The 15,434-nt window shown below is 38.0% G+C and overlaps 1 protein-coding gene across 3 annotated transcripts in view; it reads right to left on the reverse strand.

Moving 5' to 3' along the window:
- The window catches only part of DYNC1I2 (dynein cytoplasmic 1 intermediate chain 2), a 39,761-nt gene that overhangs the window by 7,148 nt on the left and 17,179 nt on the right, over nt 1-15,434 (reverse strand). For 2 of the 3 annotated variants that reach the window (XM_044418388.1, XM_044418389.1), the window contains exons 5-13: nt 12,754-12,813; nt 11,147-11,262; nt 3,902-3,991; nt 3,479-3,641; nt 3,286-3,385; nt 2,788-2,913; nt 1,986-2,132; nt 1,057-1,170; nt 268-401 (exon numbers count right to left, since the gene is read on the reverse strand). In XM_044418388.1, coding sequence (XP_044274323.1) covers nt 268-401; nt 1,057-1,170; nt 1,986-2,132; nt 2,788-2,913; nt 3,286-3,385; nt 3,479-3,641; nt 3,902-3,991; nt 11,147-11,262; nt 12,754-12,813 — 1,050 coding nt within the window. The remainder of the gene's footprint in view (nt 1-267; nt 402-1,056; nt 1,171-1,985; nt 2,133-2,787; nt 2,914-3,285; nt 3,386-3,478; nt 3,642-3,901; nt 3,992-11,146; nt 11,263-12,753; nt 12,814-15,434) is intronic. The other variant, XM_044418390.1, reaches the window with a different exon arrangement.

Below are 15,434 nucleotides of genomic sequence, written 5' to 3' on the forward strand. Positions count from 1 at the left end.
TATCTTCATCATCCATTTCAAAATTCAAAAGCCATTCCTACCCGGAAGAAAAGAAATGCTGAAGCCAGTAAGAGAGTTTTAGAAATTGAAGGAATAGTCTTAATAGTACATACATTTCCTTTCCAATTTCCCATATAGCTACTATCAATCAATTAGAGAGATACCATCAATCAGTTAGAGAGCAACCATCCCAAACGTGTGGTATTTTACAGAACAAGCAAAAAGGTGACTTCCTGCTTTTAAAATGCCACTGCAGTGTCTATTCACCTGCCATGACGACATGCTGTGTACACAGAGCCTTCCTCGCTTCCAACGACAAAGTTGTTGACATCTCCAACAGGGAAAGACATACAAGTGACAGCTACAGCCTTGGACTGCTTATGAACTAGCTCCATGCTGTCCTGTGGAAAAAGGTATCATACACACATACTTTTCTCCTGCTTGCCAGCAACTCTGTTTGCCAAGAATCAAGCAAGATTTCTGCTACTGACCCTTTCATTCTAAACTCTTGCTTTCTTGCCAAGTTTAATGCATTTGGTATAGTAAAATGCACTGACTGCATAGACAACATCAGTTTGAGTTCTCAAAACGTCCTACAGAACACAGAATCTAGACTTGCTCATCTGATTTTGACAGATGTCATCCATTCTTTCCATGAGGTTACCTCCCTCCATTTGGATTCTGCTCTTCCAACCAGTTCGAAATAGCACACATGGATTTTATCTTCAATACTCCCCTGCGTGATAGGTTAAGCTGAGATCGGGTGACTGGCCCAAACCACTCACTGAGATTCATGTCTGAAAAATGCATTCGATCTGAGCTGTTCCAACGCCAATTCCAATACTACCTGTTACACTGGGTTGACTCCCAGCATTCAGAAAAGGATTTCTGGGTATTTGGGATTTGGACACCAGAGGTTCTATGCTGCGGTAACATTCACCCCAGGAAAAGTTAGTAAAATCTACTGCACAATTAGTATTCTAATGGAATAGTCAAGCATTTATATGTTAAGCATAACAATAGCACTAATACTGTAATAAGCATGTGACATTTCACCTGTGGTTGCGAAAGCATATCTAGACTCCATGAACAGATCTTGCCATCAGTAGAGATGCTGATAAGGTTGTGGGCATTCTGTGTCCCCACCACATTCACACAGTACACAGGATGCTAAAACAAAAGCATACGAAGTAACAATGTTTCTCACTGCAATTCATAAAGTACTAAATCTAGTTCTGAAACCCCCACTCAAATTAAGGAGGGGAGACACAAGGTCAGTTCCCCCTACTATTATCCCAAAGGGAGCATTTGGTCCCCTGCAAGAATTTGGGATTTAGAATCAAGTCGCCTAACTTCTTGCAGTATCACAAACTTCATTCAGACTACCAAAAACAGAGCTGTGGGTAACACAGAGCACATGGAAGCCAGAAGGAAAACAAGTGGATTACTATGAACCCCGTAGACTGACTAAGCAATATGAAGTCAAAGATCCATTTTCAGAGCAGAAAAAGCAGACAGATAAAGGATGTGATTTCATCTATTACATCTGAACATATGTTTTGCAAGATAGCGTGCCATTTAAAAAATCAAAACAGAAATTCATTTCTTGCAGCATTCCAAGTATATATACTAGATTGTGAGTATATCCAACTCACACAATGAACTGCTGTGCTCCCAACAACTCCCCTGCAGAAGTGGGGTCCTAGCCTGCTACTTACACAAGGATTGAGAGCTTCCTAGAGCAGGCCTCAGGAGGAACAAAGCTTCTCAATCCTGAACTGGGACAGAAAAGCAGAGCTCTGATGTGCATGCTTTGCTCACCTGCCCAGCTTCAGGAACAGGCATTTTGGCTTGCTCCTGGTTCCTGTTTGAAACACTCAATCTCTGCTGCACAAATGGTGGGTCCTGCTGGTGCTTACTACTTACCCCAAGCACGCTTATCCTACATTAATGAATTAATTAGTGAAGCATAGTGAACTCCCTACCGTGTGAGCAGCAGCTGAAAGGGGAGTTCTCTGAACTGGTGTTCGTTTATTGCTGCGGTTATCCCACAGCACTATTTGTCCTGAATATGTGCCACCAACCACCAGATTTGGATGAAATTTTGCAAATGTAGCAGACATCACAGCTGACTGTAAGATAAAAAAAACAGAAGAGTACTATTTTCAATATAACTATCCACTAGAAGTGTTCTTTCCCAAATTACACTTAGGAGTGAACCAATTTAGGCAAATGCTTACATTACTTGAATTGTGACTAAAACTTTTTATGCTATATAGTGTTACAATGCCACATGCATTCTAACAGAGTTCCATGACATTTCAGAATTAAGACATTTTGCAAAACAAACAACAGAAAACTAGTTTTACTTCCCACTAATCCATTCTACACTTGGATCTTGCTTGTGTTAAAACATGTGCTTCAACTCATCCTGCTTCAGGTCCTCAGGGGATGCCTGCATTTTTACTGAGAGGTCCAAGGACTGGTTGCATATTTTAAAATTCTATCTCCTAGAAAACCTTGACATACACAAAACTTCATTTAAAAACAATTGGAATAAGACATTTAGGATTATGATATGCTTAAATAATATAGAAAAGCCGCAATAGATAAATCTTTAAGGAAGATTAATGGTTCCTCAGATGTCAACATGTGTTTGCAAGCATATGCAGTTTAAAGTTCATGCCTGCCCAGTGAAATCATTATGTTGACAAGCAGAAGAAGGTTCATGTCTACATTCATCAACATGAAAGCCTTAGCCTGGCAAGACAGGAACTCACATCATACCTGGCAGTGAAACACATACTCTGGAGTTGTTTTTTTGTATTTCATATTCCACACAAGGGCCACCCCATCAGGCTCGTGAGGGGCATCTTCATTGTTGTTATAGGAAGCAACTAGTAACTCTGGGTACTGGAGAGAAAGATAAATTGAATTGGAAAGCTTAGACTACTTACAGGTTGCCTCAAATACAAAGCACTCAAATTAAAATTAAGTTAAGAAAGACAGTATTAATTTTAGGGAATATGAGGCAACTAAAACTAGAAGATTTTGCTTGATACTCTGAAGTTCATATACAAACTGCAGTTTGCTATATGAACAATTCATATTGCTCTAGGTTAGGACTTCTTTATGATGTTTTCTGCATGTTGTTCTTGCTTTTCTACACATAAATTTAGGTGCTGTGTTTTCAATATATACAACTACAATGCATTTCAGCAAGTAAATAAGAAGAGTGTCTGTTGAAGGGCTTCTGTCACAGAGGTTTTAAATGAGTGCTGTTACCTGTGATGACCAGTCCAAACAACTAACAACACGATGTTTTGACCAGCGCTCGTCAAAAAACTGTCTATTCAAGGACAGCTTAGCACCTGCCTGAATTTCTCTGCAAGAGCAATTGAAAGAGGGTTAACTTGCGCTCACTTCCAGCAAAGTTAATACAAACATAGGGACACAGTTTAAGAGACTCCCATATTACCCTTCTTTGTCTTCTAAGTCTCGTCCACTGTAGTCAAAGAAAATGTTAATTTGCTCAGACAGAGCCCTTTCTACAATCCTAGTAGAATGGTCAAAGAAGCTCAAAAATTCTTCAGAATGCAAAATTTGTTGCTTTTCTTCTTCTGTCAGTTCATGGGGGGCAACTGGGAGTAAAAGAGATGTGGAGTTTTACTATTAACTGACAGATTATAAAGACTGGATTTATTTAATAATTGGAATCATTTTAAAGTCTTTGATTTTAGACAGTGGTTACAGTTGTGCAAGTTTATAAACACTTTATTATTTTATGCAATGCATTTTATTATTTAAACCTTGTTTATAACTCTGTATGTTTTAAAAGAAGACATGCAAATTGAGATCTTAACAACAAGATCAGGACTTAATCTGCATGGTGTTTTCGTACCTTCCTCCTCCTCTTCTTTTTTCAAGACTTTTTCTTCCTCAGGTTCAACTGGTGGTTTTTGTACCACTACCTCATCCTCATCTTCCTCATCTGAAAAGAGGAAGATGGTCAATACAATTCTGACCTTTTTGCAACAATACATCAGACAGTACATATTAAAATAGGCTTAAGATTTTAAGACACAGAGCTAAGTAGATCTTTGTATGTATTTATTTTACCTACAGCAGCACTCCTGGTATAATGCAAGAGCTGGCAGGGATTCCTTCACTGAACAGAGTGACAGTAAGCCAAATATATCACAATTTTCACAACATACTCCCACATGTAAGCCCATGTAAGGCTTCCATTTTAAATTCCTAACCTCTATCCAGCAATTCCTAACCTCTACCCAGCATGTTCCAAATGGAACATGTATGTTTTACATCACATGCCGACATATTAATGCTGGTGGATGAAGAAAATCAAGTGTCTTTAAATAGCCCACAGAGCTGCTGCTTCCTTGTGATACTGGACCATCAGTATCTAACGGTTTTTCATACAAAAGTAGCTTACATTAGTTTTCAGGATGTTAATCAGAGAGGCAAATTTTGCTAAAGATAATAGCAGAGAAAGATTACGTTTTCTTTTCTGTCATACTAAATACAAACCTCATTATTATCATGTTTGCCAATGAGCATTTTAGCAGTAGACTGTGTTTTGCTTTATTGCAGCAATCAATGTGAAATGCTGATATTCTACAGTATTTTTTGGCTTACAACATTTTTGACTTTGAATAGTACAACTCCCCAAACACTTTCAAAATGACCTAGCATTATGGAATATGCATGGCCTCTTTTCATTTTCTGCTTCCTCGAGTAAGCTTCTCAAAAGACTATTTCATATTGGTTAACCAGCTATGTCATCTGTCCATGAGAGAACGGCAGCAGGAGCCTGATGCCTCACAAGTAATGAGATGGGACTGAACGGGGACTTGTTTGTTACAGCCATCTCTCTGACCCATGCTCAAAGTCACCGATGGGAAAAAAAACGTAAGAGTGGTCAAGAGATGGGAACCAGCTGCCAAGCCATGGTCCCAGCAGCCAAGCCAGCTGACTAGACAGCAGCAACCAGATGGTACTGCTGGGAATGTCTTTCTGCGCTCTGAGGTGGCAATGGGATGGCACAGCGTTTTTCTGCCTGACTGCTTCCAATCATGTTTTTCCTCCAATGGCAAGCCTGTGCAATTACTTGCTCTCCAGGAGGTCTACAGACAAGCCTTTACCCTGCAAACAAAAATACAGCTTGCAGGCCCTACCAGCTGCCAAACCACACACATAGTGATAGGTTGAAGCAAAATCTGGGAAAAAACCTTTCTAACTCTAGTTTAGTCAATAAAAATATATATATCTGTACCTGGAGGAACAAATGCTTTAAATGACACTATATAACGCACACAATAATACAAACTCCAACTTAATCAAAATGATAATGACGTATGCCAATCCCACATTATATGAAATTGAGCGATTTTTACGTTCTGACAAGTTTACAGAACTAGGATAAATGGCATGAATGATTTCAATATATGCTCATACTTCTGAACCAAATGGTGAAGGTTAAAATCTTTCCTTTCAAGGGCCTCAATCAGCCACAAAGGAAAACAGTAATCACTGTCTTTTCAGCCAGCCCAACCGCATTTGTCAGCCCTTTCTCCGTCAATGCAGCCAGAGCAATCAACCTGCCAAACATTCAGAATGGAAAAACAATCTGAAAATACAGGGTATAATGCACCTGCCAGTGAAAATGGCCATTTCAAGAAAAGCTAGTGATCTCAGTGACCCTGCTGAGGAGGCGGTGGTGCAAAGGGGAAAGAACGCGTAAAAGAATTCTTAGTGATCTCCACTCTCTTGCACATTGACATTTCCTTACAAAGCATGCCAATTACAGCTTTTGTGCTACTTAAAAAAATGAAAGCTTTTTTGGGCAAAATAATCACACAGAGAAACAGAAAGACACTGCTCCTTTTTAGATGAATTTGTACATACAATGGACTATTAATCAGAAAACTGGATAACAGAGTGATTCTATGCCGTGTGCCCCAAACAAGAGACTGGATTTCCCCCCAAGCACTGGGGTAGGGAAAATTGATAAATGCTTAATTTTCATTTAATAGATGAGACATTGTGAATAGCCAATTACAAGGCAATGACTAGATTAAAGAATTTAGCTGAATTAAGTGTGGACTTCTTTGTAAGCAGACGTGCTGGAGCAAACAATGCTACAGAGACTTCAAAGCATGGATTCCCTCACCCTTTCTAAGTTTTTTCAAGCTCAGATGCCATAAAATTAAATTCCAGCCTCCCAGCTCTGCCACACCACTCTGATTCTAAGTACCATTTTCAGTGACAGAAGTCAAATCCTTGTCAAAGGCAGATGGCCAGCCCTTTCGTGCCTAAGTGACCTCATCATTTACATACATTGCAGAGAAGATCTTCTAGCCAGTTGCCCCTCCCTTTTCACATTTCCAATGCAGATGGCACATATTATGCAAACAAGATCCAAATTCCATCTCATGTTATACTCCATATTTGCTGTCAGTCTCTAGGAATTACTATTACTGCAGTTGAGCACTAGATACGTTATAACAGCAATTACTTAAATATACATCAGATGCACTGGAGCAGTTTCTCATCTCTCTTTAAGACACCTTATTTTTAGATATATGTATATGCCACCATATAGATGACAGGGAACTTTAACCCTATTATGGTTACATCAGATCACTTAATAACATACTGGCAATACAATCCAAACAACTAAGTGAGGACCCAGGAGACAGTTATCCTAGGCTAATAAATGCAGTATCTTACCTTAGCCTAGTGTTTAGTTAGCCACACATCAAATGAAGTTAATTGGGAGTAGAAATATAAATTAATTTCAATGTGCCACATATATGCATCTTATTCTGGCAGTGACCAGTACTATGGCATTAAGACATGACTTTAATTTTTCCCTCTGTGGGTCCACATGGGTTGGCACCCAGCAACTCAATCTGCACCTCTGCCTTGGGAAGCACATCCTGTCTCTCTCCTAACCTACACTCCGCCTTGGAGGTAGCTGGAAGCAGCCGCTGCTGCTTTCTAAGCATCTCTGAAGCTCAACATGATGTCAGAGACAATCTTTTTGTCTACCTCCCACTAGACTAGAAGACTCACTTACTATAGGCACAATAGCAGCCACATTTTAAATCCCTAGCTCCCTCTTCTTTGCTGCTCATGTTCAGTTGATGGCCAAGCCAAGTTGCTTTGTCCTGTACATCATTTGTGAAAACATAAGCTTTCTTCAAATATGTTGTCCTCCTCAGACTCTTGCCATCTTAACTACTGCAATGTTCTCCGTCCCTGGGTTTTCAATGTACCACATCAACCCATTCGACTCTATCCAGGAATTCATTGTTAAAGTAATCAACTTCTTACATTATTCACACTTCATAGCAACCCTTCTTAAGTTCCTACACGGATTTCTGGTTGTCTCCAGCATTTAACACAAAACTCATCTTTTTTTACAAGAACTCCATGGCTTTACCACTATTGCTCTGCACTCGTGTCAGAATACATTCCCACCCAAAACTGCACTTTCCCAGATTCACAAACCTCAGACATTCAAATGTCATCAACTCCCTTAAGTAAGTGTTTTGGCTCTCGTTATGCCAATGTTCCAAAACAATTATGTCACTTCATATGTCATAATTCCTTCAACTCTCTCTTCAAAACACAATGCTTTTGTGAAACCTTTGGACCAACATTTAGCTCTCATGCCCTGTTGAAATTTAGTCTACATACATCTAACAGACCAGAACAAATGTTCATCCTAAAATTCTTGCTTCTATCTTCCTATGCTTTCACTCCCTATGTTGAATTTTAGAATGTAAGTTCTTCAACCATAGGAACCTGTATTTTTGTCTGTTACTCTGTAAAGCACAACACAGATTAATGGGGATTTAAACAAGCTTACAGCAAATAAGGGGCTACATTGCATTTTGTGGTTATTTCTAAAGCAATTCCTTAACCAATGGTACTTTCATTCCCCTTCAGCCCTCCCCTTTAAACTCCAAGGTGTCCTGTGATTTCACGTATCCTATGTTACAAATACAGTCATACAGTATTGGTAATCAAAATCAGATGTACAAATATAACTATATACTGCATGAGGATAAGAACAGCTGTATCATTTCGGAATATGTTCCAGACCATTTTTAGAAGAATGAACCTATTTAAAGCTTTAACCTCCAGAAAAGCTTCAGAAGCTCTGATTTTCATCCTCATCTTTTTCAAATGCTTTATTTTATACGTTTAAATCTAGCACTAAAAACTTTTAATAGCCACACAGAACATAACAATGAGAAGGGGAGCTGTATGTCAAATCATGTTATTGATGAATATTCATTACAATATGCTAAGTGGTTAACTGTATGTTTTTTCCTTGACAGAGGATCTAAGGTTATAAGGCAAGCATTAAAGAATGCATAAAAGTAGCAGTTACTTCTAAAATGCCAAATCCCTTGTCAATGAATGGTAAATTCAAGTTTAATGAACCAGTGAATTTTTACTTTGCGTTAACATCAAAATTGTGATGTATTTTGGCGAGATGGAAAGAAAAGCAGGGCTGTAAATTAGACAGCACCCAGCAATAACACTAGAGAGTGAAGTTCCAGTTGTCTGTGTAATCTGTTGCTACAGAGTAGGTTAATCAAAGTTAAATCATCTGTGAAATGGGTGGCTTTTGTTAAGCTGAAGGTGTCTTCAGATCACATTTACTATCTGTATTTCATTTTATATTTTAGGCAGGTACTGCCAAAAATGTTTCTTAAAAACAAAAGTGCTACAGGAAAGGTTGTGCTGTTCAAGATAGCATTTTTTATTACACAAGTATCTGGGGAATTCACATCTTGAATTCTGAAAACTAGAATGCAAAGCACTAACAATATGAAAACATTTTCTTAGTGCTGACTCTATCAGAAATCAGTTTTACTGACCAATATTTCTTTAATGCAGATGTGAGGAACTGTATGCTTTGTCTTTCTTTCCTAATTCTTCTAAAAGTCCTATATATCAAAGTGCTGACAGTGACACCTATCAGTAACATTGCAAGATGACAACCTCAGGCCTTCATTCAATACAGTCTGACTGTTACTGGTATCACTGAATAACTGGAAGGTAATATGAAGTCACTCTGAATTCCCCAAAGATACATATCAACATTCAAGCCTCCAGGGACTTTGTTAACCTGGATACTTTTCCTCTATGTACTTTTCCATTCAAAGAAAACAGCAGCAAGACTGGGATGAGATCAATACAGTGAATACAGCTATATTGTCTCTTAAGTTTGGTCCACACTATAATACAGCAGAACGTGGCACAGGCAGGCAAGGAAAACAAGTATTTGCACCACCTTATATTTTCTCATTGCTTTGGGATTGCTTGTTCACAATCTAAGATCATTGCATCTTATTTCAGACCACAAGACTGGAAATAATATACGCAAGCTTCTGTTAACACACACTACTCTGCCCAGAAATGTTATTTTTCTGCAGGAGCACTCTAAAAAGAATTAGATAGACAGACTGTGGTTAAGAACATAAGTATCGTCATACTGGGTTAGCCCAATACCCCATCTGCCCAATATTCTGTCTCCAACAGTGTCCAGAAATGGATGCTTGAGGATATCTGTGGAACAGAGCAATTATGGAGCTATTTCTCTCCAGTTGTTCATTTCTGGCATCCAACCGTCACAGACTTGGGAATGCTGAGCATGAGATGATCACTAATGAATCTATCTTCCATGACTTTCTAATCATTTTCAGATCCCAGAAAGAGACAACTCTACTCTTGTAGACAATTTCCCAAGTTCATCATGCACTGGGCATATAAAAAGTATTGTGCACCCTTATACATCAAACCTGCCTGCCACGGCTCCTGATGAAGTTCAGCATAGATAAAAGCCACACATGAGATACAGAACCAAGGATGGCCATACCTCTCTCAAATCAGAGAAAGGGACTTGGCTGGCATTGGGAGGAACAGCTTCTCCCAGCAGGAGCAAATCAGGGCTGGCAAGAAGGACACGAAGAGAGACTGTCAACACTGGGAAGAACATCTACTTTTCCCAGTGCTACTCAACTTGAGGCCAAGCCCTGCCCTCCTAAAGAAACTCAAGGAAGGTCTGTGGGCCACTTGCAGAGTTTCTGCAGCCTGGAGGTCCCATACCCCTGGCTCACTTCTTCTAAGTATACTTCTAAGTATAAAGTAGGAACAAAGGCTGCAAAGTGGTGGCAATGACAGGATAGTATGCAGGTTATAGTAGCCCTAAATATGAATATTTTGCTTTTAATATGCTAAAACTTATATGGGAGAAATTTATTCAAAGGTTGCATTATTCCTTCTACATGGCCAGTCTAAATATTCACTGAAATGTCTAAAAATATCTACAAATTGTGAACTTCCAATAGCAATACCAACAGCGACAAAAATGAGTAGTAAAATACTTCCACTGTTCAACATTTCATACAGACACTTGCTCATCAGAGTGCCTCATTTTAAGGCTGGAATTCCAATCATACTTCCTATACACTTGTTTTTATTTTAAATGTTCCTGCTAGTTCTTCAAACTTAAAGACAAGGCATCAAATGTGTTAGTTTATGGTTTTATTAGTTTAAAAGCTGAATGTTCTATACTAACATATTTAAGCTAAGTTGAATCCAGCAGATGAACTGTTCCTCACATGATCACAGCTGCACAAAGTTTGAGCTAAAGTTATATGAACAGATAAGCAGAGCAACATCATTATTGCAGTATCTCCCATTGCCAAAAAGGAAAGCATTCATCATTTTAGCATGTGGCTTGCTTGGTGCTGATGCTGTAACAACTCAAAAAAAGCTGGAGTTATTTGCATATGTCTTCCTTGCACTGTAGTCATAATTAGTTCCATGGTTAACTCTATATTAAATAAGTTCTATGAAATCTTATTTTAGAAGGAAAGATTTAATAGGACTCTACCAAAACAGATAGTTATGGTACAGACTACCCAAGGAAGTAAGGCAGTGCTCCATCAGACCCCAACTTCAACTGCACAAATAGTAGTTTCTCATCTTGCAAACATCTAAGTGTCGCTAAGTCTTGCACTTGTTTCTCTTCGTACACCACATCTCCCCCTGATCATGCACGGTTTTCAAACAAAGGAACAACAGTAGCAAAATTAATATTCACCTTCCTTTGGTTGAGCCATAACTGGTGTCTGGGTCTCCTTTGTGTATGTGACCATTTCTCGAGGAGGAAAGTCAACCTGAGTTATTTTGGACATTGCAAGCTTAATGGGTCCACGTCTAAAGAAAATGAAAGAAAAAGTTTTAAGTTATCTGCTTAATAAAACCACAAGTTGTTTAGTTTATACAGAATGATAATGCACAAAATCAGAAAATCAAGTAATAAACTAAACACAGGTGACAATTACATCAGTGGGGAGGGAGGGAAGATATGAAAATGAGTAACAGTTAAGCCAAACTTAATCTGTTTCTTCTTACACTGCTCTTTCAATTGGCAGAAAGACTACTGGGATTTGAACAATTTGTAATCTTATATAAAAGCAATGTGCTGAATCCATAACTGCACAGAGCAGAATTTCACAAATTGGATGATGGGCAGAAGAGAGAAAAAGTTATTTTTGCTGATTCACTTTTCCCTATGCCCTCCAAAATTTGCTCTGAAGGGTTGGAAGACCCTATAGAACACTATGAGGTGACTGGGAGCTACAGGGAAAAGAAAAAATCAGTAAAACTCAGTAAAATGATACTGTTGGTCTTTATATTATAAACTGTTTAAAATGTATTATGAATTGCATTGTATTAACTTTTGTAGGAACTTGTTGTGAGCTCCCCAGAGAGCCTTATGGCTAATAGGGCCGCATACAAGTAAAATAAATAAATAAATATCCTGTCCGCTTTCTGGATCTTGGGTTGCTCTGTGACAAAAGGCACTTTCCTGTTTACAGAGAGTCAAGCTCTGGATCCAACCTAATGTACAGTGTAAGAATTATTTGGAAATACACCAAGACAATAATTCAACTAGAAAGACTTTTGTTACCACATTGAAATCAACCACTATGTGATAACTTTTGCAATCAACAATTGGCTGAATTGTCAAGGAATTATTTGATTTAAATGTATGCTGAATAATATTTTCCCCATTATTATCTGGATATATGGATTTTGGCCTCACTGCCAAAAATGAGATGAAGACTATACTTATCACCCAACAACCCTATCTTGTGTTTGGCAGGAATAATGGGCGTATGGAATTTTATATATGTACCTGGAATTTTTCCTGGCTGCTCAAAGGTAGACAAGCATTATCCCTCTATTACAGATATGTGGCCTTAGGCATGTCATTTATATCTAACCCCTTGACATGAATGTCACAAAGCAGTAAGTTACTTGGAAAATCTGAGAAGTATCTTTAGTAAGTTAGCAAATCAGAAGTGTTTAGAAAATTAGTTGTATTAATATGCTGAACACAAACTCAGAAGAATGCATGTATCAGAGTTGAGCACACATTTCTGTTCATTAATGTGCTGATTAGCATTCCCTAAGCAGACTCTTTTCTTATTTAATACATAGTTTTGGGTTTCGGTGTGGAAACTGCTGATCAACAAACTGACCACATATCACTATCACTTAACATGGCTATCACCTTAAATAATCACAGCTAACCCCTTTTTTGGCATGCTAATGTTATTATATCTTAAGTAGCAACTTATTTGGTTTATATAAAAGCAATCATTACATAAACAAGGAAGGGAAAAAAAATCTCTGCTATACCCCAGATCGGAATCAGAGTGGAGCTGTAGAACTGATGGATCAGTATCCCAATGCAGCGTCCTGATACAAAGGTTGAAGAACAACCATGCAGCATTAGCAAAAAAGGCCAGAGATCAGTGAAGCAAATGCATTCTATGAAATGTTAAAGCTATTGTTAAGTTACAATCATATCAAGGCTTCAGAAACAAAACAATGCCAGAGATGTCACTTCGTAAAAATCGAGTGGATATTCAGTGCTATACAAAATTTGCAATAAATATTCCTGTCAAAATGGGAACATAGAATTCAGAGTAATCAGTAGGGTTGTGAAATTTAGTCAATTAAATCAATCAATTAAAAACCTTTTCATGGGCTGGAAGTGCCATTCTTTAAAGAACTGTGCAGAAGGTTTTTAAAGGAAGTTTAAGTATTTTAATGCTAATACAAAAACTTACAAAGCTGTAGATAACAGGCCACCTTGGAAGACATCCCTACTTTCCCTTCAATACAGGAAGCAATGCCTATTTGAAGATGGCACCTAATGTAACTTATGCAGATTTAAAATATTAAAAGTTATATAATTAACAGATTCAAATTTCTTTAATTAGGTGACAGCCCCAGCATTCACTCTTTTCAAAGACAGAAGTTTTGAGGATTTGCAGGACACAGAACAGTCTCACAAAAGCAAGCACAGAAGAGTCTAACACACTGACTAATTAGTTACATGTATTTAGTAGTGTCATCTGTTCTAGTTTGTTAACATATAGTAATCTTGCCCCAAGCATTAAATATGTTCAGGAAATTGTCATATTGGTAAAGGAAATGAGTCAACACACAAACCTTTGGGTACAGAAAAAAGTGCTTTTCCACTGGGATTTACTACTGCTAGTGTTTCCAAGATGTGACATTACTATAATTATGGGTTAAGCACTGCCTTGGGCTTATGTCATTTAATTTAAAGCCAACTCAAGACAGTCCGTGTGGTACAAATAGCAAGCTGAACAGCCTGATTCTAAGTATGCTTACTCAGAAGTAGATCCTGCTGGATTTGACATCTACTTCCACATAAGTATGCTTAGAACAGCAGCTTTAAATTAACAAAAGATTTCACATAATAAATATGAAGTGCAACATACCAAAACAAAAGATTAGATTTAACAAAAGATTAGATCTAAAGTTAGATTAGACGTAATGTGTATACATAACATGTTATATTTTAGTTTTACATGTTACTGGCTAGGAAAACAAAGTGACACAAATTTAAACAAACCTCTTTCCAGAAATCCTAAGTAACTGTTTTTAAGTACTTGATCATAATTTGTAACATTTGAGGAAGCTGATAGAATCCTGCATAGATATTTTATTTTGAGCATGGAAAATTGTGAAGAATTCCTAGTATTTGCTTTATTTGAAAGAAGCAAAGGTTTATTCCTGAAACTTGTGAATTATTTGAAAGAGACTGTTGAATAATAAAAACTGGTCTACAGCTTGCTTTATGTTTACCATTCTAGTTATTACTACTTTTCATTTATTTTCTTCTGGTACAGGACAAACTATATTAAAACACTACAAAAATACAAATGCCAGTAACAGATATAATATTATCAAAATAGCAATGTCCAAACAAATTTTAAAAGCATATAATTTTTTATTAAAAGCCTGTCTGAATAAATAGTTCTTTAAAAATTGCCTAAAAGTAAAGGAAGCCTAACAAATCTTCCCAAGAAACACCTTCCACTGTTTTGGCACGATCACATGTTGTACTTCCGGTAAAAGTGGAGCAGGGCATCTGACGCCATCTCAAGGGCTGAAGCAGGTTCATATGGGAAAACATGGCTCCTGAGAAAACTTTTAAAACTTTCAGTAACCCAGGATCAGGCTAACACCAGGGGCTGGACAGGCAGACATGTTCAATCAAGCTTCCACGCATATGAAGGCAAACGATCTCTCTCTAGTTTGACTGGGAGCAAAGAGGCTCCAAGGAACAAAACTGCCACAGGTACACATCTGACTACTAGCACTGCATGCACTTCTTTCTCTGCTGTGAAACCTGAGCCAGGTCCCCTGTGTCCCCTGGAAAACCCCAATCCTTAATTAATCTCTTAAGATCCTTTGACTTTAAAAGCTCTAAACAGCCTGGTTCTTGGATATTTTAAGGAATACATTTCCCCATATGTGTTTTTTCAATATGATTCTCATAACTGGCTCCCTGCATGGTGGCCAGAAAAAGCCTCTCTGATACATAGACATATTAACTACTATACTTTCTGGTCAGGCCAACATCCCAACTACTACTACAACCAAGCTAAGATGGTTAACATGGGTTTATTGGGAGAATTCACTGACAGTCTGAAACATCTTGTCTGCATCCTTAAAGGAAATCAACTTAAATCGATCTAAGTGATTGTCAAAGGTAGAAAGATATAAACTGACACTGTAGCCAAGAGAACTTCCTGAACCAATTCTGCAGTCACCATGGCATTTACCAGAACTGGTAAAAACAACATTAGCCTGAAAAAGTCTTGCAAATAAGTCACAGTTGGCTACAGATGTTAAAATAGAGGCATTAATTACTAGGAAGCTGAATCAGTAACCCTGAATAACCCTGCAGCTATAACAGTGGCTACTGGCATTGACCCAAAGTAATATTTGACAACAGTTCTCCACCATCTACACCAGGGTGGGCAACTTGTCCTCCAGAT

The sequence above is a fragment of the Varanus komodoensis genome, unplaced genomic scaffold (genome assembly GCF_004798865.1).
Source record: "Varanus komodoensis strain SLA01 unplaced genomic scaffold, ASM479886v1 scaffold9, whole genome shotgun sequence".
NCBI classification, from domain to species: domain Eukaryota; kingdom Metazoa; phylum Chordata; class Lepidosauria; order Squamata; family Varanidae; genus Varanus; species Varanus komodoensis.